This window comes from Plodia interpunctella, chromosome 23 (assembly GCF_027563975.2).
Source record: "Plodia interpunctella isolate USDA-ARS_2022_Savannah chromosome 23, ilPloInte3.2, whole genome shotgun sequence".
In the NCBI taxonomy this organism is placed as follows: Eukaryota; Metazoa; Arthropoda; class Insecta; order Lepidoptera; family Pyralidae; genus Plodia; species Plodia interpunctella.
Genome location: NC_071316.1, coordinates 724,508 through 750,519, shown reverse-complemented (window position 1 = coordinate 750,519; position 26,012 = coordinate 724,508). Strand labels below are relative to the sequence as shown.

Sequence of the window (26,012 nt, the reverse complement as noted above, 5' to 3'; positions counted from 1 at the left end):
ATTGATTTCAAGCGGGGATTTTATGTACGGTGATTGGTCAATTCGTGCACCGCTAAGCTCCTCTCCGCGTCAGTGGTAACGCAACCTTACGAAGTGCTACATTTCAAAGTTCGTTAAGCCCCCTACCTTGAACATTTGGACTCCCATAACAGCAAACATGAACTGTAGTAATGACGTTACCAACAAAATGTTGCCGATCGTTTTGATTGCAACGATTACGCATTGAACAACGTGCTATAATCATGAAAACAGTGGTCAAAAATGTACTTGGAATGGACAGATAATGATATTGACTGTAATAATAATAAAATATGACTATGAATACCCCTATTGAAAACTAAATTTCGGTTATTATAAATAATATAAAGTTCTTAATACGTTTTAGTCATAGGCTATAAATTTGGATATATATTGTACTTAATATTTAAATATTAATAATACAAGTAGATTAACTTATCAATTACATGTATATAAGTAGTTTACTAATTTTAAAGTATATATATATAATACTAACCTTAAGGCCCTTGGCCCTATTGATGGCCCTTAGGGGCCTCAGTACCCTGAACACTCGCAATATTTTCACCACAGATATACTACCAGACCTGAAAAGATTTTTCATTGTGATAAAGGGAACTCTACGTTCAAAAATGATTTCGCTCAAATGCTGATAGGTAACAATAACATTCTCAAGAAGGTTTTACATCAGGCCGGTCTAAAAATCACTATAGAATTTCCAAAATGTTAAAGTATACTTTTTAAATAGACCTCGGCTTCCGGGAAATCATAGCCCGCATTACAAGCAAGAGATGAAGACCGAGTACGTACTTAAAACTCATGGAGATGAGCGAGACGCAGACGACGAGCATGTCGAGCACGTTGAAGGCGGAGCGCAGGAAGGCGCCCTCGTGCAGGACCAGCCCGTACGTGATCAGCTTCAAGAACAGCTCCAGCGTGAAGATGCCCGTGAAGAACACGTCGAATTGACTTAGCAACTGCAAAAGATGAAGCCGTCGCAAGGTTTTCGACATCATAAAATTGTTAACAATTATTTCGAAATTAAATGTCAATGAGATAATTTTAACAGCCTGTCCAAGTTTCTTATTGATTATTTAAAATGCTTATACGAATTGTAAATTAAATATAGTTTTCCAAAATAAATATAACTATGCTAAATTATTTTAATGTAGTCACTGGGAAAAGTACTTTTAATTACAATTAAAAATTGCATTGATAGCGAAGCATCAAGAATTCGAGCAATGAATTACCCAATTTCTGAATCCTTTCTGAGCAGCATCTAGAGGATCTTCAGCAGCCAACATGGCGGATGAGAGCATGATGCACACCAGGATGATATTCCCGAATGGAGACGACGCCGATAGCTTGTAGCACAACACCCGGAATCTGTTCAGGAATATGACAATTAAAAACCGACTGGTTAAGGATTAAGAAATAACAGAATTAAAATTACCTCTCTGGTAAAGCGCTGTAGAAATTACAATAATAAATTTTCAAAAAAAAGCCCTGTTTTAAGTAGAGAATTCTTTTAATAATTACCTTTTTTAATTACCTATTTATTTCTACGAATATAATTTTCCTAAAATCGCTTTTGACTTACCAGAAGTAAAGTGAATTTTTGGACATTTATTACAATTAGACATCAAATGCAATCAAATCATAAGACATTTATTTATATCAAAATATAATATACGGCACACATATCTTAAAAATAAATATATATTGCTCAAAACAGAAGAACACATAGCAGATAATTCGATAAATATAAAAGAAAGCACAGGCATGCTAAAATAAAGCCACACCGATCCATGCTGCCATGCTCTACCTATATACAAAAATATATCGTAAAATGATGGTAATCACTGCTAATTCACATTTCCTAAGGATTTCAGGTCACCATGCTTGAAAACTAGGGTTTCGACTAACCTAACCTACACAAGAACACAATTTAAGGTACCCAGTATGCTCATTGTTTAAATTTTGGGTCCACAGGGCACAACACACGTGCACATGACATAGGACAAAATGGTCATATAGATGACGACAATAATTTTGGACACATTGTTAACAATGATAGTGAACATGGTAGGTAGGCCAATAGATGAGGTACAACGCCAACTGGTACAATGAGACACTGGTACCACAGAGGTGACAGCATTCACTAATCACCTGTTTGTGGGTGAGAATACGAAGAAACTACTAGCGTTGGGTATCGGTGGCGTTTGGTTTGGCATGTTCAGTTCTGAAACACGCCGTGGCCTGGCCGTTACCAGTGTTCCTTCCTCTTCATCGGCATCTTGTGAGATAGAAACATACTTCGGTAGTTTTTGATCAATAGTAACTTCACATTTGGTTGAAGATAGCTTATCTGTTTAACTTAACTGTTAACTACAATTCATTATTTCTATAAGAAATCATGCCGAAATCCTCAACTCAAATCCTAATAGTAATAAGTAATAGCATCTTCCTACCTATTTTTTAAAATTCAAATATCCTATATAATGCTTCTAATGTGTAATGCTTATTAAATGTAAATAAATGCGTACAGAAAATAAGTGAGATTAGCTATAATCTGTGTAAATATAATAAATAATATTGAAGATATTGAAAGTTATAAATAAAATATCGAAAGTAATAAAGATACTGAGACGAAAGGCAGAAAAGGGATAAAAGATCTGTCATCGATTGCAGTAATAATAATTAAAAAAATATAGATAAACTAAATGCTAGGCTCTAAGCTATCGAAGACAGATTTGAAATAAAAGAAGATAAAATAACATCTAGACAATTCAGTGTAAGCTCAAAAACGTCTGCCTGTTTTACTGTCCCTAACCTGTTGGTTTTGGAAAATATGAAGAACGAGGTAGCATCTGGGATGGGTTTCTTAGTGTCGTGAATGTCGACTTCGGATAGTCTCCGTGGACGGGCGGATGAGGTCGTCGGTTTGCGTTTCAGACGCGGTTCCTCGTCCATGTCTGTGTTGACTATTTGTAGTTGGTTAGATTCAGTTACAATATTTGGCTTTCGTTGAAGATGCTTACCATAATCCATTGCGTTTTCCGTTAAAACTTCAGCTTTACAATAAAATGAATAGAAGTAATGACACAAAATAATACTAAATTATAATAACATCAATAGAAATTTTAGAAAAATAACATTTTATTTATTTCATTTACTATAATTTCAATAATCAGTGTTTGAGGTCTTACAAAACTGATGCGTAAATTTGATTTCAGTAGGTTTAAAATAAATCTTGGATATAAAAGTTACCTATATGATTTCTCTGATGACTCTCCATCATCTCATGGTCTTCTCTTTCCTGTTCTTCTTCTATTCTTTCCCTGTTCTCCTCTTCAATACCTTCCAACTCCACCTCTTCTCCATCTATTTCTTCTTGTTGTTCACCTTCCGACCCTGTTTCTTCATATTCTCGTTCAGAGCTGTGCACAGTAATAAATAGATTAATGGGGTTCTGTATAACGTTACTATTCACCTACAACAGTTATTTCAGTGTTTTATTGTTTGCATTTTACAATCTTCTTACTTATCGGTGGTATATGCATCATCGTCGTGAATATATTCATCATCGGTGTCAGCGTGGCCCCCTTCTGTCGCTACAACACTTCCACCTTCTTTTTCTTCGCCGGCCTGAAAACGAACCATTACTATAACAATAGCAACAAAACAACTAGGTACACAACTGTCATTATACAAAATTAACAAATTGTTTTGTCAAATTTTTGGACTCACCCCTTCTTCTTTTTCAATATTGGTCAGTGATTCTGCGTCGGCCAGATTATCTACGGCGATAGCCAAGAACACGTTTAGAAGGATATCTGTACGTGAAGTGCTAAGGAAATGTATATTTTACTACGTATTTAATTGATTTTTGAAATAATATTATAGCTCATATAGATCAAGACAATGAATATAAATGGAAATAATAGGTAAATTGCAATGTACCTTTCCATTAATTATAACCTTGTTCTACAATTATTAGAAATAAAACGGAAAGGGAAAAAAATCTGAACTAAATTAGACCAATATATTTCGTAAATTAAGGTGAAAATGTTGTATAAGCATCAAAATTAAAGGATACAGTTGCCGCAAATGAACAGAATAATGAAGTATATGCAGGCGAGGATCCCGAATGAGCCGACCCCGCCGTAGGCCTTGATGCCTTCGTACATTACGGCGTTCCAATCTTCACCTGTTAGTATCTGAAAAGTATTCATAATAATAATATTTGTTACATCTCAGACTGATAATTAAGCCTACAGGTACCTACCAATACATTTTGTAGCTTGGGTTACAACCTGCTTATTGTTTTTATTTCACGGTTTTGAGTGTTTGAAATATTGATATCGTTTTTTTTGGAAAAAGTATTAAATAAGCAAAAACAATTATGGTAATACACGCCAATTAAATAGATCTTAATAGATTGATAAAGTAAGTCTTTTATAGTAATTTATTGAAATGATCACAAGAAAGACGATTATAATATGTGCTCATTTTTATACTACAAGAAAAGGAGGCTTTACTCGTAAATACTGAGGTATTATCTACCAGCCATACAAGAGGTGTTGTAGAGAGACAATAATATTTTTTCGGGTAAATAGAAATGAAAGGAAGCAACAGACTAAATAAACATGTTCGATGTTTGTGAATGTTATGTTTAACGTATTTACTTTTTCACTTATAAACGCGACAACAGAGTCTTCAATACGGTGAATTTTATGTTTACCTGAAACACAGTCAACAGCGCCTGCCAAAAACAATCGAAGTTGTGTCTGTCCTTCTCTTCCACTGGGTCGTAGTTGAACTTGCCCCCGAAGACCTGCATGCCGAGGAGCGCGAAGATCATGATGAAGAGGAACAGAAGCAGCAGCAGGGACGCGATGGACTGGATCGAGTTGAGCAGTGAAGCCACCAGGTTGGATAGCGATCGCCAATACCTAGTGGGAATATATTGAATGAATGAATGAATCTAGCTGAGACTATTCATATATGAGAAATATTCGATTTCCGAAACGAAAAAGTCCTTTAAAATCTCTCCTCCTAGCTTTTCCCATTCAATATCTTCGGAATCGGTTGTTCACCACATGGCTAGCAATCCGTCTTTGCTCTTACAGCATATCCATCGTTCCTCCTTATCACATGCCTGATACTCTCTGTCAATCTGTCCTCGGAGATAAGAAATACTTACTTGGTAACTTTAAAGACTCTAAGCAGCCTGACGCAGCGCAGCACGGAGATGCCGAGCGGAGGCATGACGCCGGTCTTGGTGAGCACCATCTCGCTGATGGAGCCGATCACCACGAAGCAGTCGAAGCGGTTGAACAGAGACACAAAATAACCCTAAAACATATAACAAATATGTAAGCACTCCAGGCGTAGTAGGGACAATACTGATAAACGAGCTACGTTTGGAATTCATTCTCAATCAAAAATGATAGCTATATACTATTTTATCTGGTAGTTTGAACTTTATTTAAAATTTGACGTTAAATAATGCCTGTTATGTTAAATCGTTAAATTGTCTAATTTCATACTAAATATTTAATTAATAAATTAGTTAATAAAGAAAGAAAAAACAGTTCATGATAGATGTAAAATTTTGGAGATAATGAAAAGTATAATTGATAGAATTTGACTTACTTGTAAACCTAAACTGTACATTTTGACTAACATTTCTAACGTAAATAACGCTACAAAAAACGCGTTTCCATATTCTTGAAATAAATCCATCCACTCCGGTTGACTGAAAGAAATATATTATTTAATTAATAAACTACAAGAAGATATAATAATTTGCTATTAAGAAATTATTGAGAATTCGTCAAGATTTGAATGGAAAAGACCAGGGATAGGTTCATGAAAAGAGATGGATATGCTATGTTTATTTAATAAAAAAAAAAATGAAATACTCACTGGTAATGCTCGCTAGCTAATACAACTGTATTTAAAAATACTAGAACAATAATTAACCAATAAAATGTTTGTGATTTTACTGCTCTTCTGCAAGCTCTCTTCATTCTACGATTTACCTGAAAATATAAATACATATTATATTATATGTGTAGACAGGCATGAAATGTATTATTGTAGTAAATTTATAACTTTAATTTTATTTTTAAGACTCGAAACACATTACCTGTTAAAAGTATTTAAGTAAAACAGTTAAATTTGATCATATATTGTAGATTTTATGTTTTGATTTTCCTATATTTTAGTATGCTTCATTCTGTTGTTACTTACTTTATCAAAATCTGTTTTCCACACTTTGCTCTTTTGTTGCTCAATATTATCTATACCTAAGTGATCTGTTGAATCATGTTCATTTGTAGTTGTACCTGAAACATATTATTACGTAAGATATAGAATTAGTATTATATCAGTATCCCTTCTTATATTTCATTCCCCTTCTCTATTAATACTTATTGCTATTTCTAATTCATTAATTTAAGTATTTCTACCCAAATCATTTTTTGTTATAAGTGTAGCATGGATATTAATAAAAATATGTCGAAAAATATGTAGTTATTTATTAGGCTTTTTGTCATTTTTTGTAATCACATCTGTACAAATTATAACAATCAGAAACCCACCCATTCCATAATCCCTCTGGTCCACAACGTCATGCTGATCAGCTAAAGGCTCTAAATATTCAGCCTGAGTGATCCAGTCGAGGTAACCTTTCAGATCTTCTTCGAGCTGTTGCTTCTCTCGCAACTTTTGGAAGTCACCTCGATTTTTTGCCTTCTCTCTTTCTTTGGAGAATTCTCTGAAAAAGAATATAATTAGTAGATAGTAGGTATAATTTTTGTAATTGAAGATGGTATCACTGAAGTAACTTACCCAGACAGTACACCGAGAATAAGGTTCATTACAAAAAAAGCTCCCAAGATAACCATTGAGACAAAATAAATCCATTCCCAACTATTCCCCATAGCATCTTGTATCTGAAAACACATAATCATAATCTATATAAACAAATTGTTAAGAAAACATAAGATAACAAAACATAAGATGACAAGTGAAGAATAAATGTGAAAATTATTGCCATTTAATGTTATTTATAAATGTTTATTAAGTATTGAATAGTCTAATTTACCTTTTATATATGACAGAACTACCTAACAAAACCAAAACAATAAAATTTAAGAATGTTAAAATTTCCAGAAATTATATACTACCTATATGACATTAGAAAAATAGTTACATGATACATAACGTCCGTCCAGCCCTCGAGCGTGATGCACTGGAAGACAGTGAGCATGGACAGGCCGAAGTTGTCGAAGTTGGTAATCCCGAAGTTCGGGCCGATCCAGCCTTCGCGGCACTCCATCTCGTCGCCGAGGGAAGAGCAGTTGAACCCGTTGTCTGTGTCGCAAGGGTGTGGAGTGTCCATCATTTCGTCTAAAATTTCATCAAAGTGTTTTAATAATAATGCTGTAAGCCAAAAAATCAAGTTTGAAATTAAACATGTGAATAAATGTATATTTTTAAATTACACGTTGTCCATCAGCGTTTTTTAATTGAAATCTATATATGTATGTAGGTAGGTAAGTATTTGGTAAATTTTAACTAACCCTAACCGAGCCTCAATTGCACCAGTCCACTTCGTTAACTTTAATCTGCGCGCCGCCACCGATTAGATAAAAAGGCGTGATTTGCGTTTGTTCTACGCAGGTTAAAGTTAACGCCAAAGTAAACCCACTCTAACTATTGTATATCTCGGTCAGATTTCGTATAGACAAAAAAAACTTGCTTCGTCGCAAAAAAACCTGACCGACTAACTACTGAATAAATAATATATCATAATTTTGTTTGTTAATAACTCAGTAGAAATTAACTGAGTTGGTGAATTGGACTAACAAATGCTGGTAGTCTAAACTCTGTCAAGGATTAAAGATTTACAAAAACATTGTGAAAGAGTGAAGTTTCAAAGAATGACTATTAAAGCGATAAATTACCAGTAAACCTATTGTAACAAGTCTTATGCATTTTCCCAGAGAAGAGCTCCAAGCCGATGATGGCGTAGATGATGATGACGAAGATGACGAGTAGCGCGATGTGCAGGAGCGGCACCATCGCCTTCAAGATGGAGTTCAACACGATCTGTAAGCCTGGAAAGAGACAAAAGATTGCTCATGACTGGCTCATTGGGAACCTTGGATTGAAAATCATTCTGTCTCCATTTGTTGAAAAGACACATCTGAAATTGTTTTTAGAAAATGTATTTAAAAAACCGGGTGCTTCATTTAATGAACCAAATTAGTAGTAGCTTGTCGTGTCGATGCCACACTAAAGATTATTTTAATTGTTCCCTGTATGTTTGGTTGAATGTTCTGCCATTTTAATAGACTCGACATTAGTCAACATACTTTAAATAGCACATAGGGTACAACTATCCACAATTTTCCAAAAAATACTTTCTGTATCATAATAAACGTAGACTTACTAGGCACTCCTGACACAAGCCTGAGTGGTCGCAGCACCCTGAACGCTCTCAAAGCTTTCACATCGAACGCGTCTTTGAAGATGCTCGACAATACTGTGCTGACCATGCTGAAAGGAAAATTACAATTATAGAATATCTAAAGTACGCAGAGAGTTTGGTAGAAGGTGGCACAATTAAAGAAGCCGCTACGAACATGCCAATACACTTGGTACAGGGGGACTTTTAAAGTTAAACTGGTCGCGTGCATGGAACGACCAAGACGGAAACGACCCGTCAGTAAGCCAAATAGAAAGATGATGATCCTTTTGGTAAGTTCTACAATAATAATGAATCACCCAATAACTACGATGGTGAAGTCGAGCAGGTTCCAGCCGTTTCTGAGATACGAGCCGGCGTGCATGATGAACCCGTAAGCGAAGATCTTCATCACGCATTCGCCGGTGAAGATCACCAAGAACACGTACTCGATTTTCTCCTATAACAGCGAAATAGATAACAACTTATCGTCTTTTGTCACGTAATAGTTTTATTTATCAGTAGTTATATCATTGGATCAATCGATATCATAATATCTTCACATGTTTATTTGTCAAAGGATACATATCTGTCACAGCAAGAATCTCATAATACTCTTACAAATGTCACCTTTATCAGAAAATCCTAAACCATAGCTCCAAAGAGATTCTGAGATTTTGAGCTAAAAAATACTAAGTACCTACAAAAATGAACTTTCAATAACACATCGTCGAGATACAGGGACAGGTTCTCCAGGAAAACATTTCTTTTCGGAAAAAATTTCGTTTGGCAAGTATCCCTAAGATTGTTATTGAGTAAGAACAATATATAAACAACGAAAATAATGATATTTAAAGAAGTACTAGATGTTGTCCGGGGCTTCGCTCCCGTGGGAATTTTGAGATAAAATATAGCCTATAGCAATTTCGGGTAATGTACTTTTCTAATGGTGAAAGAATTTTTGAAATCTGTTCGGTAGTTTCGGAGATTACCCGCCTCAAACATACAAACTCACAAGCGCTTACCTCTATAATAATAGTATAGGTGATGACTGCACTCTAATTTGATGTTACAGTTAAATCGACATCAATTAAGCCTAGTTGAGTGCTAGTTATCGCGTTAAATCTATTTAATCGGATAATCGGATGACCGAATTATTATTTTCCCTAAATACATTTGCTTCACTGTAATTTTCATCGTAATTTTTCCCATTTTTCCATTTATATCCACCAAATTCAACATATGGATCTAGGGATGTTTTTTATCTAAGATTTTCTCATGTTGCCTAGTCATTTTACATGACTACGGTAGTGTATTTATAGATTTCTCTATATCGATGACTTCTTCCCAATGCTTTTCTACATATGTACGTCGTGTGTTATAGATTTGAACTTGTATCTTTTCGGAAATAATTACAAAGTGATAATAAACTTATCACTTAGCAACTTTCCGAGATATATCTAAATAATTTTTTTTTAATGATTTTTTCTATATAAAGATCTATTAAAATTAGTCACGGAACCATTTCAAAATAAATGAGCTCAGACAATTTGTCAAAAGCTCACACTAAATGTCCGCAGGTGCTAACGGTGCAGGCAAAGAGCTTTTTGTCACTCTGCATTTAGTAAAGCTCCAAGTTGCGGAGACGTGGGCAGCTTTCTAAAATATTACATAACTTTGTCAGTTAGGTACTTTGTCAGTAACTTTATTAGATCATCTTATTCGATGAGACAATTATGGTCTATTATGGGAATAGATATTTCTATATGGACCTGTTTCACTGCTTGCTGATAAAGTATCTGATCAATATATGTAACATATCAAATATGTAGCGATAAAAATAGTGTTTCAGGCGTTTTTAATTGGGCTTACTGGTGCATAATTTTACATATATTTATCTAACAGTTTATCTGTTAGAATACTAAATGATATTTTATTAGATAGTGGTGAAACAGGTACAAACATGTTAGTATTTTTTGTACCTAAATGAAAACAATTACTTTCTAGCTTCATTGGTTTTATTAGCGTCCATGCTGCTCAGGCAGTAATAATGTTCCAGTTATTTCTCCTGACTTCCGAGGGTTGACGTTAGACAGGTGGTCAGTTGTAAAATCACAGCCCAATAAGGTTACTTTTACGTTGACCCCGGGTTTCGCGGCGCCGAATATAAACAGGAATATGTGGAGAAGAGAGAGACTGTGTGTGAAAAACCACTTACCAGCACAGAATTGGTGTAGTTGGAGTCGCTGGCTGGGTAGGGAGTGTAGACGGCCAGCGCTATGCAGTTCGCGAAGATAGTCGTCAGGATCATCCATTCAAATGGTCTGGTCGTTTGTTTAGGAAACTATATTTATTTATTTCGCTTGACATATATGTATATAATCGAATCAATTTGGTTTTTATGTAAATATTTTTTTATATCCGAATGCAAGATTATTCTTGATGAAAGGACTGAGGTCGAATGTGGTTTCGAACTAATATTTAATGATAGAACAATTTCTTAAATACGCATTGATCGATCGGTTTTTTTCTATTGTGAATTTGCTTTAAAACCTTAAAAAAATTGGAGAAACTTTGAAAATCAATATTATAAACTAGTGAATCGAAACCAGCTTCGAAAATGATTTATTTTTATTTTATTAGTCAGAATATTGCACCTTAATATTAAAAGAGTGGTTAAAATTTATTATTCTTCGTCAGACGCAATAAAGATCGACATCCAGACTGAAATGAGACGTTGCAGACATTATTTCTAGAAATCGTCTCGTCCAGACAGTCTGGATATAAATATTCTTGGGTTAAAGTTTCCCGGGGAATAAAAAATGTACTTAAATCGAAAATTTTATTGGTACTTAGAATGATTTACATAAATTTGGGGTTCCTTTTGGTTTATTTCGGCACAGAACGCAAAAATATAAGAAGTTGAGATATAATATGTTTGTATGCTGAAACAAACGTGATAATGTGTGTTAATATAATATATATTTACTCTTATATAACATTGACGTGAACCCTTGGCTCGGTGATCGCAAATTAGCGGCCATCGTAAAAATGTCATGTAGCATGTTCGGAGAGGAATCCACGATAAAAGATGAAAACATGGATTACCGGTTGATAAATATAAACATCACACAACCGGCCCCGCGTAAACTGCGATAAATTTAATTTTAAAACAAAAATAAGTAAAATAAGAAATCTATCAACCAAAATATGAGTAAAACCGAAATATTGTTTTTAAAACTTATGCGCTTACACATACCTATTTATTTATATTATAGGGGCTTAGCCTAAAATAAAAAAAGTTCGTGCTAAGTCTCGTTAATATACACCTACAAGTTATTACTACAATAGTTACAGTCTACAAGAAAAAAAAAGGCTAAACAAATTAAAGCTAACATTGATTTTAGTCTTTTATTATAGTTGTTAATTTAGGCAGCTTAGATAATGTAATATGAAACATGATAATATCGACTATAAACTTCCAAAATGACGCACTGAATATCTTTTATTATATAATAATACGATATAAACGGGCTTAGGGCAATAGTGGTCAAGTTTACTATACCATAATAAACCTTTAAATTCCAACGGTCCTAGTACACTTCCCTGCGGTAAGCTCTACAGTTTTATACCCTGTGGCGTCCGGTTGGCACCGATCCAGAAACACACTATGATGAGAAAATTCAGTTTGATTTTAAAACATAATATATCGATCATCGTAATTTATTTTTAACTGTTACTAACTTTTTATGTACATAAATGTTTGGCGGTATATTATTTAGTAATTACAACACGGATAGCTGTCTGCCAACGTTATTCTGGTTTCTTGGTAATCTTTTGTTGTGTTTCATGTTGATTTTTCGTGTTCTTCTAAGTGGGTAATAATTTTTGACGGATTACCTTTTTCTGGTAACATTATGTTCATACAAGTTTTTATAATTTTACATTACATTTTAGAACTCAATTTTATACTACTACTTTGTAAATCTATCTCATACGGATCTTTGGGTCTAAGAATTAGTGAAAGAATTTAGTTTCGAAAAGTATTGTTTTTAAATTTCAAATTAATTTTCAACATGAAATTCAACAACACTAAAAATAAAAATTAAACCAGCCAGTGTTTTAAGTGTTCCATTTTTTCTATTTAAATTCGTAAATGAAAAAATTCGGATTCCCTTTGTTCTCAATATAAACAAAACAATGTTCCAGCCGGTGTTTACAAATCAAATATTTGTTTCGACATACAGTCGGGGGCTTCCTCGCTGAATATTGAATGTTTATGTAAAGATCTGTTTCATAGCCCCGTATGTTTGTCTGTGTCTCGTGAGTATCATTGACAATCTGTTTATGGAATTCTTATCAGTCTGGTGAATGGGGAAATGTGTTTTTCAATTGATATAAGGGAAAGATTCGCTATCATGTGTGTTGTGGAAATGCATCGCTATATTTTCACTAACAGGTATATTGTAAATTTATCTTTGAACTATATAACACAATTTCTTTTCTCATTTACATTGCAAACACGAAACAATTGTAATGTCACTATAGTTTTTGTTTTTTTTCTACATATTTTATGGCTTTTAAGATTTTCTTTTCTGACTTTTCTGTTCTCGATCAAGATAAAAGTTACTATCAAAGATTAAATATTTAGGTCTATTTTTACATGTTCTGCTTAGAAACGTAAACAACATCTTCCCCACTGAGGTCTTTCTGAGTGAACATCATGACTTTTTCATCGCTTTCCCAAAGTTGAACGATCTTTGGCATTTCCCCTTTATATTTTAACCGGTTCACTGCAAAAAACATTGGCTCCAAGCCAGGCCTCCACGTGAGTGACGGATGCTGTCCGGTTTATTTGTTTGGGGTTCAGATGTCGCTGTTTTTGATTGGATTTGGACATGTTTAGATCAGGAATTAGAGTACCTAGCGTTTGATTTACTGTATTGCTGTTCAGCACCTACGATATTGTTAAAATTTTGCTCGCCACGATCTGATATAAATAACATAAAGCGTGTTGGGGCAAAATTTTAGGTCTGCATGTGTTGATAAAGCCACTTAATCTGGGACTTAGCAGAAATATAGAATCTTATCAATTATTCTGATCTTAATTACAGGTTATTTAGGAATTCCTTGTAGATTAGGCGTACCTAACAGCGGTGGTGGTCCAGTGGTAAAGACTCATTTTCAGATGCCTTAGGTGACTTGAGTAAATTGAATTATTCTTGCTGACCCCAGTGTTAGCAATACAAACTCGACAAGAAAGAAAGAGCGGTCTATATATAGCCTAACAGCGAGTGAACTACTGGCACGCGATGTTTTGTTGACATATTCACAGAATCGACACACCACTTATTTTCATGAAACTTAAAACCGCATACATGGGTAAATGTTAAAAAGGATACTTCCATTCCACAATATCGATACACAGCTTCCTCAGCGGGTTCTTCAGCGTTAGACAGAACAGCGCTCGCTTGGGCCTCTCCTGCAGGACCTTGGGGCCCCGGCGCGGGGGCTTGCGCGGGGCGGCGGGCACGGGGATCAGGGGCCCGTCGGGCGCGGGGCCCGGGCCCGGGGCCGGCTCTGCGGGGGGCTCCGCCGCTTCTGTGCTCTCTGTCGCATTCATTTTGTCCTGCGAAAGATCGTTAATATAGATTAGTTATCTAACTACATTTTAAACCTGGCAGTGTCATTAATATATACCTCACTAAGACATAAGTAATAAATTCTGAAAGGAAGTTTGTGGTAGCGCCCTAAAATTGACTTTGATATATTCCTGTGGATGCCGTAAGAAGCGACTAAGAGATACACAGCTCTAAACAGCTAAGACTAAGAAAAATCAGAGCTGGGATGTACCGAAAAAAAAAGCAGTGATCGATGCTACTTATATTTTTTCCAAAAATATCTTCAACGTCAAGACCAAATCATTATACATTTATCGGCACAGACATTGCGTTGCAACATCATCGAGCGATCGTCCATCATCTGGCTTTATTCCTATTCATTACATTGTTTCTATACATATCATACAATCTCATGAACTTGTGTTGTTTCTGAGCAGTTCACGCAATAAGATGTGTAGTGATGGTGACTGTTTTTGTTGGAATATATAAATTGAACAAAATAATATTTTACTGATACGAAACGTAACTATTCAATCAGTAAAATTTTATGGAGTAGAGATTAGAAGATATATTCTAAACGGGGCGAAGAAAATTAGCCTAAACGCTTTCATCTTATCGGATTTTAATTAATGTAAACTTGTAGTAAATTGTCGCTGAAGCTCATTTCAGCGTTTTTCCGGTTGCCTATCAGCTGTAGAGCGTCAAAGCCCAGGGTCCGCTTTTCTACTTTTCCCATTTCGGCACCTTTAGTTTTTTTTTTCATCAATCTCATTTATTCAAAACCAATAATAATAGGCACCTTTAGTTGTCAGACCATTGGCGTATATCCTCTCTGACGACATCAAGTCTTTTTGAATTTGGGACAAATTTTTGCCAAAACCGGACAAAAATAATGTAGATTATGAATAAAATAAAATCATGTCACGTTCCCTGTAAATTACCGACGCAACGGAGGCGATCCACTTCACCAAGTAATTTTTCATAAACAACAACAAAGCTCTGATTCAGTGAGGATTCAGCGAAACGCGGATTGTGCCAACAGAGTGAGGTCACGCAACGGAACGCCAGCGGATATGATATTATTGTTTCCGCTCAAATCATTAGGAATTCCTTGAATGTGTTGATGGTTCAAGATACGAGCTGATAGCGGGTTTTGATAATCATTCGTTTTTGGTGAAAATGTTTATATTGCCAGGAAAGAATAAGAATATAATGTATCAGCCAATCGAGGTTGCCTATGTTAGATCTCCTCCGGTTATTAACTGTCTGTATCTATTCCAAATTTCTTCATAATGGGACCTGCATTTGAGCCATGAAAACGTGACAGATAGACAGACATAATTTTGCGTTTATAGTAGGTAATTATATAATCTGTGGTATTAGTATAGAAGTATGAATATTCGTATGGATTTTTCAAAGCATGTTTATCACATAGAATCAATTTTTATTAATTGAAACCAAAGCTACACAAGGACTTGACAGTAGTTTTAGGTGTAGTGACACTTAACACTTCATATCGAGTATTTGAGTCATAAAAACCACAACTCTAAAATTCAAATATAATCCTAATTACCCGCTACATCATATGACTTGTACAGCAGCTATTTACTACCAGAATATCCCAAATACTTGCGCGCTGACTCCGCTGTCGTACGGGATGTGGGACTCAACTCTACGTACATTTGTTATGTGCAATAATGCAATCGACGACTCTTTGAACTTGTCTGTCTGTCCGTCAAACGTCTTGTGGAGACGCAACGTTACAAACCATTAAATGAGTAAGTTTCACGATCGTAATATGAATAGAATACAATGAGTTATTGATTTGATTTTAATTATAGTCTAATACATGTCTAATAGTTATCTACTTTTAGAACAAGTTTTTTTTTACAAAAATGTCCTTTAGCCACCAGATTTTATTGTATACAGATAGGAAAAAACCATAGCCTACTAATATTATATAACCTGGAATAACATATAGGGTAGCTTTTATCTCGAAATTCCGAAGCCCCGGGACGAAGCTAGAAAATAATATAAAACTTAAACAACATTTGAAATCCCTAAAATAAAATAAATTGGTACATCATTCGATGACCACTATACGGAGGAGGAAAGTTGGTTTCTTTGGCCACATACAAAGGGGACCCCAGTTTGAATTTCTAAGACTGATTCTTGAAGGCAAAATCCCTGGCAAAAGACGTCCTGGCCGCCCTCGACGAAAGTGGTTTGATGACATAAAGGATCGGAGCGGTCCAAAGCCGCGAGGGTTTCTGTATGCTGACCTCCAAACTTCAATTTGAAGATGGCACCCCGTTATGATGATGATGTACATAATTTAAAATAAAAATCCATCTTTGTCCTGCGATTACAACAATAATAAGGAATAACAATGACATCAAACGCAAAATCAAAGAAATTCCAGTAAGATTTACTATATAAAAAAATGATTTTAGACAATTTCAAATCGAATTACATACCCATGCTTATTAAATAAAATTAAAAAAGGATTTGGACATAGCAGCAAATATGTTTTTCATATTCATTTACCTGCCAACGAAATGGTAAATAAGGTTCTTAATGTTTCACTTTTCGGCCATTAATACTATAGGCATTAGTGACAGCCCTGTCATTTCAGTACCAATCATGTAAAACGTATCGATCATGATATTTGTTTAATTATCCCCTTCGTCTATCGTCCTGACGTCACTATAACCTTCCAAAGGTCAAAGGACACGACTAAAAATAAGAATATCAGGTCTCAATAATGGACTAAAAATACATTTAACAGGTCATTTTAATCAGGAGGTTGAAATCGGCGTCTTTTTAAAACTATTTAAAGTTTATGTCAATGCTGTATTGTGGTAAATTCGAAGATCTTCAATTGATTAAAAAAACCATAGGATCACATTGTCCGCCTGTATGTCTGTTCGTCGGTCAATGCCCATTTTCTCAGGAATGCGTAAGTTGATATTTAAGTATTTTTTTTTGCAATTTAACAAGAGAATGAAAACCTGTAGGGTACTTCCCTAAAACTCAGGAAATTTGTGAGATATAAGGGCTCACAATGGAGATAAACAAAAAGAAGCTAATGTTACGGAACATCTAGCGCGCGAGTGCGACTCACACTTGACCGCTTTTTCAGTCATAACACAACTTTAACATAAGAATAATGGTATTTTAAATATCTTACACGCGGTTTACTAGTTCACTCGGAAATGTCTCGGAACATGGAGTAAACATGTGTTTAATAAAGCCGTGTACAGACTGATAACAAAAGCGAAAACTTACATTATGGTATAGTTATCATTTCCTTGTCAAATTTATTAGACAGTAGCGACTCTGTTACATCGCCAGAAGGCTGTACAGACACGTAGCACTAGCGCCCACATAGTGTCTCTTTTTCCATATCGTGTAAAAAAAGAGAACATTGACGTAATGACGTACTTTAGAGTTTCATGGTAGTATGTACATCCTCTATATACGTGTATCTACTTCAATACTAACAGGTTTACTATTCGGTCTGCTACACCAAAGGGCTCGGTATCGAACCCCGGTCAGTCTTATAATAAAAGGTAATTATATTTTTCCGATTGTACATTATATGGTACAACACAATGGAGCGGCAACGGTCATCGTCGACGCAACGTATCGCAAATAAGCAGTGAAACTGCGCACTTATTCGAAAAATCTGCCTACCTCATTACAATGTTGGGTACTGTTATTTGCAGATTTCCTGTACCCAGCATTGCTCTACTAAACGATTATGTGTTATGTGGTATTTAGGCGTGTAGTAAGCCGTCGCGTTTGATTTATTAGTTAGTTTAAAGCTAACTGTTTAATTTGTAAAGTGCTTGTAGCTGCGGTTTAGTTGACGGCGGAGGTTAATGTTGCTTGTATGAAATTGCTTCGTCTACGAACGTTTCGTCGACAGAATGTAACGACAGAACCCTTCATATTCCCGAACGATTCGCCGACAGTCGGCGAATAGTTCGTAGATGAAGCAATTGTCGGAGAACCGTTTCAGACTCATTTATATGAGACCGACAATTGTTATTTGATGTCTTTGGAGAAAAGGCTACGGTGAAGTTTGTTGCGCCGCTTCTATTTCTTCCTAGGCTTTGAAAGCCGTCGTAGACTTAGTTTTAAATATATTTTAACGTCAATACATGATGTATATCATCGTTAAATTGAATAAAGAATTGAAATATTTATTAAACAAAGTAAAATTCACGTTGTAATAATTTTATATATCAATCTACTCATACCTTGTTTTTCAATTGGAAAGCAACGTAAACGGCCGATTCTTATTACGCTGCTAGTAAAGACCTAGCCCTACCGTATCCAGCGATAAATGTGATTACATTTAGTTGTCTTTTCGGATAATTAATAAACGAAGTATAGTCTAGACGTGCTTTTAGCGAACCAATCGAAAACCGTGCATGCCAGAAATGACACAGCTTCTGTAAACCAATTTGTAAATCAACATGTTTAGACGGGTTATTATTTTTCTTCTTGTTGTTTGATTGGGTATATTAGTAAACCCGAATGCATGTATTCAGCATGTGAACTAAGGACGCCGAAGACTGCGTTAAGTGGAAAAGAAAACGTTGCTCCTGGTTTCTCATAATTATAATGAATATGCCCAGTAGTTTTAGTGCAAGAGTAACAAATAGTCATCGTGTCCCGCAAACCTACTCTTATTTCGATTGTAAAATTCCATTGAGACTATAGACAATTAGACATGTCCGCACTCGGCACTGAGCTGCCGGCGCCGGCTACTGACGTGTTAACCGTTTTACCAGATTGGCGGGAAACGATTGAAAATAATAGACAGATAAACTCTTTATTGCATCATTCACAAAGGGGTTATAAGAATATAAGGATATATATATATTGAAAAAATAAGTTTTTATCTATATATATATATATATAAAAGTGAAAAACACTCACTCATCACGAAATCTCGAAAACTACTGAGCCCATGAAAATGAAATTTGGCAGAAGGTAGATTGTGACTAGGAGACGTCCACTAAGAAATGATATTTCGAAATTGCCATCCCTAAGGGGGTGAAATAGGGGTTGTCAGTTTGTATGAAATTTCGTTATTTTCGAAGTGAGACCCATGAAATTTTTCGTTGCGGGAAACGACACGGGACAACGCAGGAAAAGAGACAGAACAAGTTTCAGAACGAGACAGTAGTTTTCGAGATTTCGTGATACGTGACTTAGTGTTTTTCGCTTTTATATATATACATCGATATATATAGATTAACTCTATATTGTACCCGACATAAAATACATAAATTGTAGCATGATATACTGTAAAACGAGCGCAAAGGTGGATATATCGTCCATCCAAAATATCGAATTATAAAAGAAATAAACAAGAATTAAACCAAAGGAAGTAACTAGTTATCACGTTATAAAACAATCATTAGTTGAAACTAGCAAGCTTTAGGATCAAACGCGCGGAATAGAAACTTCAAAGTGTATACCCGAAGAATTTGATTGCTTCGAGCGCGTAAACAAAATTCGCTCTTGTTGTGCTTTCATGTTCCGACAAAGTATTGCGAAGTATTTCATCTAATAACTAGCCTTTCTAATGAGAAAACAAGCTATTGTTTGTACAAATTGATTATTATTAAAAAAAATGCTGTTTGCCGCGTAAACCTAGCCTGTGTCACTCTCCACTCCACCCTTCATTGCTACGTGTAGACGTAAAAGAATTACTACTTACAAACAAATTTTCACAAGTAAAATATGAATATTTCCATATTCATGGATGGATGGAGGCATGCATTCATTCTCATCGAGCGAATGTTATATATGCAGATCGTCTAGAGACGTCGGACATACAGTGACTTGCGTGTCCAGTATTATAATGCTTTCAGGGTAATGTTGGGATTGTCCTGAATGTACACATTGATGGTTTCTCAGCCATTATCAGAAAACAGTGTGCCTCCATGATGGCACGACTGCGTGGCGGCTCCAACAATATCCTGAAAGTATTTGTTGACCGATGGGATACCCCTTTGCGTTCAGCGGTGGTTGCGGCCTCATGCTGTGGCAATATATTTTTGTTTGTTTTTACTAACACTAGTGTAAGTTAATATTGTTACTAACATCATATGGACTCTGTCTGAAATAAATAATTTGAATTGAATTGAAAGACTTCAGACATGATATTTACGAACCGCCATCTAGTTGTAGTGGGCAAGTAATAGAACAAGACAAAGTGGTATGGGGGGTTTAAGAGATGATGTATTGTCTATGTAACTGTGTAGATAAATATGAGCCTGGCAGAAGTGGCAGACAAAAAGTGGCTTGACGTCGGTGGCTTGATGTCGTCGAGGAGTGCCAACGGTCTGACTAGTAATGATGCCGAAGATCAGAAAGGAAAACGGACCCTAGGCTCCGAAGCAAATCTTCATTTCGTCAGAAGAAACCAGTAAACGCTCAAATGAGAGAGAAGGAAAGCGATAATAATTGAAGTGAATGCCCAGATATTGGTCCCTGAGCGGTCGGAATCATGTAGCTTCACTTCTTGTATCTCGGGGATAAAATCGATTATACTAATCCGAGCGTTGGACTCCCAATGGAGCTTGACCTGTTATTGACCGAGCGGTGCAAGGTTGACCTATGAATTTTCCGGATCAGTTCCTACAGACACGTGGTACTGCTTTTAACCATGAGTGCCTACTGTTCTCCAGAGCTCGCGACCACATATTGACGTCAAAAATTTACTTAAAACCAGTCAACTTTGACGTTAACTTTAACCTGTGTAGAAAAACGCAAATTACGCCATTTTGTCTAAACGTCGCGTAGGTTAGTCAAGGTTGACTGGTGGCTCATCAACGTCGACCGTCGACTTCCAAAGCACAGGTAAAGAAGAAGCGGTGCAACAAACTTCACCACAGCATTTTGTTCAAAGACGTAAATTAACAAATGTTGGTCTTATATTATGATTACAACTAACTGAAGTGTACGGGCATTATTAATCATATCCCTATATGGCCATCAAGTCAAATCGGATCGAAAACAAAATCTTGACATGGGAACTAAAAAATACTAATACTATTAGGTAAATAAAATTGATCAATGAGAGTGATATTTGATAATCGTGGTTTCTTATATAAATGTTATGGTCATCTCTGGGAAAATAGACTGCATTTGCAACATAAGAGTATCAGGCCAAAATCTAGAAAGGGTTCAGAAATAAAAGTACTTGGAAACATGGCTGAATGAAGAATGGAGCAGTGAGTTAGAGATAAAAACTCGGATCGAAATTGCGCGCAGTGCATTCAATTCGATGAAAAAGTCCTTTGCAGTCGTAATATTAACATCAATTTACGCACTCGTTTGCATCACTGCTATATCTGGCCCCTTGTACTATATGATTGTGAGGCTTGGACCTTTAAAGAAGATCTCAGAAGGCGCATTGAAGCGTTTGAGATGTGAACTTATAGGCGTATGCTCTCTATTAGCTAGACCGAGAAAGTGACCAATGACAGTCTTACAGCGAATTGGCCAAGAACGCACACTCATGTCCACAGTAAAACGTCGTAAAGTCTCGTATTTGGGTCATGTTCTTAGGCATCAACAATACAACCTCCTACAACTAATAATCATGGGTAAAGTCGCTGGGAAGAAAAAGGTTGGAGGAAGGAAAAAATCTTGGCTGCGGAACATCCGAGAATGGACCGGGATAGCGAGCGCAGTTTATTTTGCACCCTATTAACATAGAATAAAACATAGTCGCTATCCACTGTCTGATTGATATGTATTCATAAAGACATAAAGACAGACAGCAGGAAGCGACTATATCTTTAAACATGCGCAATGGATTTCGATGCGCGTATTTTTAATAGACAGTCAGAATCCTCAGGAAGATTTAGGTGTATAATTTGTTATGATTTTACCCGAGCGAAACCGTGTCGTGCCACTAGAGTACATATATAACGTAGTGTAAACAATAGCTTGTAAACAGATTCTTACCGATCAGCCCACAGCCAGATACAATCACCGTCTACTTCCATGCGCCGTGTCACTTCACACGATGTACAACTGAGTCACAATCTAGGATACCAGGGGGTTCGGGTCGGGGTCAGGACTAAATAAATAAATAAGGTCGAGGGCGTCGATGTCTCTTCTCCTGGATTAGGTTTGGTCCCCTGCAACAAAATAAAAAAAAACTAAAACTGGTAATTGTAAACACTTCTTATTTTTATTGGAAGAAAACGAGGTCTTTGCCCAGCAGTGGAAGCTAAATTAATTTGTTTTTCAATTTCGCATGTTTGCGGTTGCATTTGGGGCTGTGATGCCGCGTACACAGGGATCAGTGATAAAACTAAAATTTAAAGTAGGTGAAATTTAACTTGCAAAATTTGGTTAACAAGCAAAAATCGAGACAGGTGAAACTAAATAAACGCTTGTATGTGCAGTAATGACGATGGTTACTCGATCCATATCAATTCTAATCATGAAACTATGAAACTGTGTTTGCTTGTCCTTCTTTCATATCAAAACGGAGTATTTGAGTGTGGGATTGGAGAGTGACATAAAGATATTTTTTGACCGCGGGCGAGGCCGATCGCTGTAGCTAGTGAATAATAAAAGCATGTGTACATCCGAAATATTGTACGCATAGCGTAGGTAAGGGGATTGTAAACGTAATAGGCTAATGATTAGGATACTTGCAAGTAATTGGCTAATGTAGCGAACGTAAACATATGGATTAATTATATATACTGCTGCTATTATAATACGCTTATTTTAATTTACCTACCTACATACCTATATAATATTCAGTCAGGTAGCTAAAAACCCTCATAGTCTAACTAGTCATACTAATATTACAATTGCGAAAGTTTGTAATGATGTATGTGTGTCCGTTTAGTAGATTTTGATATAACTTGGAATAGGGAACTTTTTATCCCGAAATTCCTACATAGATTAATTCCTATAATGTATAAATTATGACATATTATTCCTATAAAGCAAGCTATTGCACTGCATATTTCTTTATAGTGAGATAGCTTGTTTTATAAGCTCGTACAGACAGGCAGACACTATTACAGAGTAGTCGTAAAAGCGATACGACAGTCTGAAGACGCTCTATCCTCAATTTACATTATCGACCGTGGTACAGTCAACCATATATCATTACGTACAATGTTCACAACTCTGTTTCATCTTCTCATGTTGCTGGTTGTATTCGGGGCTGCAACGCCGTGAATCCCGGGGTCAGCAGAAAATATTACTAATTTTGAAGATTAGCTGTAATTTTACAACCGCCTGACGTCAGACTTCCTTGGCAATGGCAATGTTATCTACTGTCAGGGCTGTGTAATGGCTATAATGTAGTAGGCAGCTGGTTGTAAAATAATCACCTGAATCTAAAAAAAAATGAAGATTAATTTCCAAGCTGAACCTGGGTTTCGTGGCGACACAGCCCCGAACGAAACCGGGTGTATACGGTGAATTTGCATCAAATTTGTATAGCTTGATGTGTAGTTGACAGTACCTGCTAGGATTTAGACTCCACATTTGTTTTTATTACTGTCGGGGTTGAAGGAAAACGGACGTGGGTCTAAATCTCTTGGACAATAAGATTTAATTATGTAACTAAAAGAGTTAAATAGTCAACAACAATAAAGAAAGAAATCTATAAGATTTGAATCTTTTGTAAGTACTTAAAATCTCTTCTGTTCAAGTTGGCCAACAGTGTGGAGCAGGACAAAGTGGCTTTAGTTTCTACCAGTGTACAGGTTTCCTCACAATGTTTTCCTTCACTGGAAGCATGATCGGTATACAAATTCATCTAATACGAATAGCATTAAAACCTGGAACCTTGCGGTCGGACGGCTTCCCCACTAGACTACCACTTCTACCAGATTTTCACTAAATATCCGAATCAAAAACAGCTTTCGATGTAACTTGGCGAACGCCTGCGCGTTGCGCATGCATTAATCACATTAGCGGAGACCCACAAGAGTTACAGAGACCGTTCGCTGAATAGACTATACACAGACACATAGTATACAAATTTATTTGTTAGACTTTTGATCAAACATAGTTAGATTTTTGATCAAACATATCTAAGCATCATAAAAATTAGCTATCTAATAAAAAAACCGCATCCAAATCGGTTCACCCGTTGATGAGCTACGGTGCCACGTACACAGACAGACCTACACACTTAGCGGTCAAACTTATAACACCCCTCTTTTTGCATCGGGATTCCCGAATATTCATTTGGCGTCAACCCTTTGGACAGCCTTGGAAAAAACCTACCTTCTTAAAGTAGTATTTTAACTTGTTGATCATTTATATACAGCCGACGATAAGTTATCTATTTAGTTAACATCAATGTATATTTTGGGGAAAATCTAGCAACATTATTCGGGCTTAGTCGAGTGTGCACGATAGCGCCGGAATGTAAGGGATGCAAACGTTGACGATGATGTATATAAATATTATATTTTCTGTCTCCAAAAAGATGGAAAATCTACCTTTTATAGAATCAGGGATCTAATTCTTGCGCAATGGAAGTTCATATCATCATTTTCCTATATTTTTCGAAGGTTTTAAGTAAACATCGACCGGTGTGTTTTATTGAACATTCGTTTGGTAGTGATTTTCTGAAAAAAAAAATCAAACAAAAATTTACAAATTTAATATACTTGGTGACTTGTGTTGACGTGAGAATCTGGTCCCATCTAAGTATACATATATCAAGACGCGTATGTTTAAGTTTCTTTCATGTATGTATTTGTAAGTTCCACTTCTGAATTCCAATTATTTTGTAAGCGTGTTTGAAGGAAGACACAGCTGACTGAGCGAGCGGCCTTCCAGTTATGGTGTACATAGTTCTGATTGAAACTGCCAGACAAGACGAGCTACGTCGAGAACGGGAAGAGAGACAGGCGACACGTATGGACGAGATAAAAGTTCTTCATATTCTTCCTATGCCACTTATGTGTCCAGCCAAATATCGATATTATCGACGTAATATGCATGTCCATACTAATATTACAAAATATGCTTATGAAAATTCTATTGCTCGATCAGAGGGGCGCAAAGAGAGGACCTCCCGAAATTATGACGGGAAATATTCAATTTTTACAAGCGTATTAAGTATGTTGCGAAGATACTCTAGTAATCCCCATACAAACGAGCTACGTTAATACAGACGTATCAACTATGTTATAAATGAGAAAATGATAGCGGTGCGCACGCGCGGATGACGATACAATAACTAATTGTCATAGAGACAGCGCGAGTGCGTGACCCACTTGAGGTGCAAAAATAGTGCACGGCTGGCGATAGATGCACAAAGCTGCATTTGTTTATGTACAGTCCACATCACATACACCTACCCAAATTCATTGCAATATCGGCCTTATTACCGCGGCATGAGATCCATGCAGGCTAACTTGCGGTTGACTACACCTATACTTTTGACGACCTCGGTGGCGCAGTGGTAAAGTGCTTGCCTATGAACCGAGAGGTCCCGGGTTCGATCCCCGGTCGGGTCATGTTGGAAAATGATCTTTTTCTAATTGGCCCGGGTCTTGGATATTTATGTCTTGGATATATATATAAAATATAGTATCGTTGAGTTAGTATCCCATAAGACAAGTCTAGAACTTACTTTGGGGCTAGCTCAATCTGTGTGATTTGTCCTGATATTTACTTATGGTATTTATATCTGCGGCGCGAATTTTTATTATATTAATTGAGTAAATTTTGCCCGCGGCTACCCCGCGTTTATTATGTGCGTCCGCTCATATATCTTAGAATACGAGGTATTGACAATAATATTGTCAATATCTGGTGTTCTAAGCAACGTATCACTATGAAACCTATACCAGATTTTAAGTTAGACTATCTGCTAT

At 36.1% G+C, this 26,012-nt stretch overlaps 1 protein-coding gene across 15 annotated transcripts in view; it reads right to left on the bottom strand.

Moving 5' to 3' along the window:
* The window catches only part of LOC128680199 (muscle calcium channel subunit alpha-1-like), a 60,865-nt gene that overhangs the window by 14,508 nt on the left and 20,345 nt on the right, over positions 1 to 26,012 (bottom strand). For 7 of the 15 annotated variants that reach the window (XM_053763140.1, XM_053763138.1, XM_064436740.1 and 4 more), the window contains exons 2-23: positions 22,111 to 22,286; positions 13,897 to 14,123; positions 10,713 to 10,818; positions 8,815 to 8,954; positions 8,480 to 8,586; positions 7,992 to 8,144; positions 7,238 to 7,434; positions 6,874 to 6,977; positions 6,624 to 6,799; positions 6,274 to 6,368; positions 5,947 to 6,062; positions 5,674 to 5,776; positions 5,222 to 5,373; positions 4,760 to 4,970; positions 4,115 to 4,235; positions 3,766 to 3,851; positions 3,560 to 3,663; positions 3,286 to 3,455; positions 2,849 to 2,999; positions 1,266 to 1,401; positions 826 to 992; positions 515 to 602 (exon numbers count right to left, since the gene is read on the bottom strand). In XM_053763140.1, the coding sequence (XP_053619115.1) occupies positions 515 to 602; positions 826 to 992; positions 1,266 to 1,401; positions 2,849 to 2,999; positions 3,286 to 3,455; positions 3,560 to 3,663; positions 3,766 to 3,851; positions 4,115 to 4,235; positions 4,760 to 4,970; positions 5,222 to 5,373; positions 5,674 to 5,776; positions 5,947 to 6,062; positions 6,274 to 6,368; positions 6,624 to 6,799; positions 6,874 to 6,977; positions 7,238 to 7,434; positions 7,992 to 8,144; positions 8,480 to 8,586; positions 8,815 to 8,954; positions 10,713 to 10,818; positions 13,897 to 14,117 (2,904 nt within the window). In that variant the 5' untranslated portion in view covers positions 14,118 to 14,123; positions 22,111 to 22,286. Of the gene's footprint in view, positions 1 to 126; positions 235 to 514; positions 603 to 825; positions 993 to 1,265; positions 1,402 to 2,184; positions 2,312 to 2,848; positions 3,000 to 3,285; positions 3,456 to 3,559; positions 3,664 to 3,765; positions 3,852 to 4,114; positions 4,236 to 4,759; positions 4,971 to 5,221; positions 5,374 to 5,673; positions 5,777 to 5,946; positions 6,063 to 6,273; positions 6,369 to 6,623; positions 6,800 to 6,873; positions 6,978 to 7,237; positions 7,435 to 7,991; positions 8,145 to 8,479; positions 8,587 to 8,814; positions 8,955 to 10,712; positions 10,819 to 13,896; positions 14,124 to 22,110; positions 22,287 to 26,012 lie in introns of all 15 variants that reach the window. The other 8 variants (XR_010370221.1, XM_053763139.1, XM_053763144.1 and 5 more) reach the window with 3 other exon arrangements.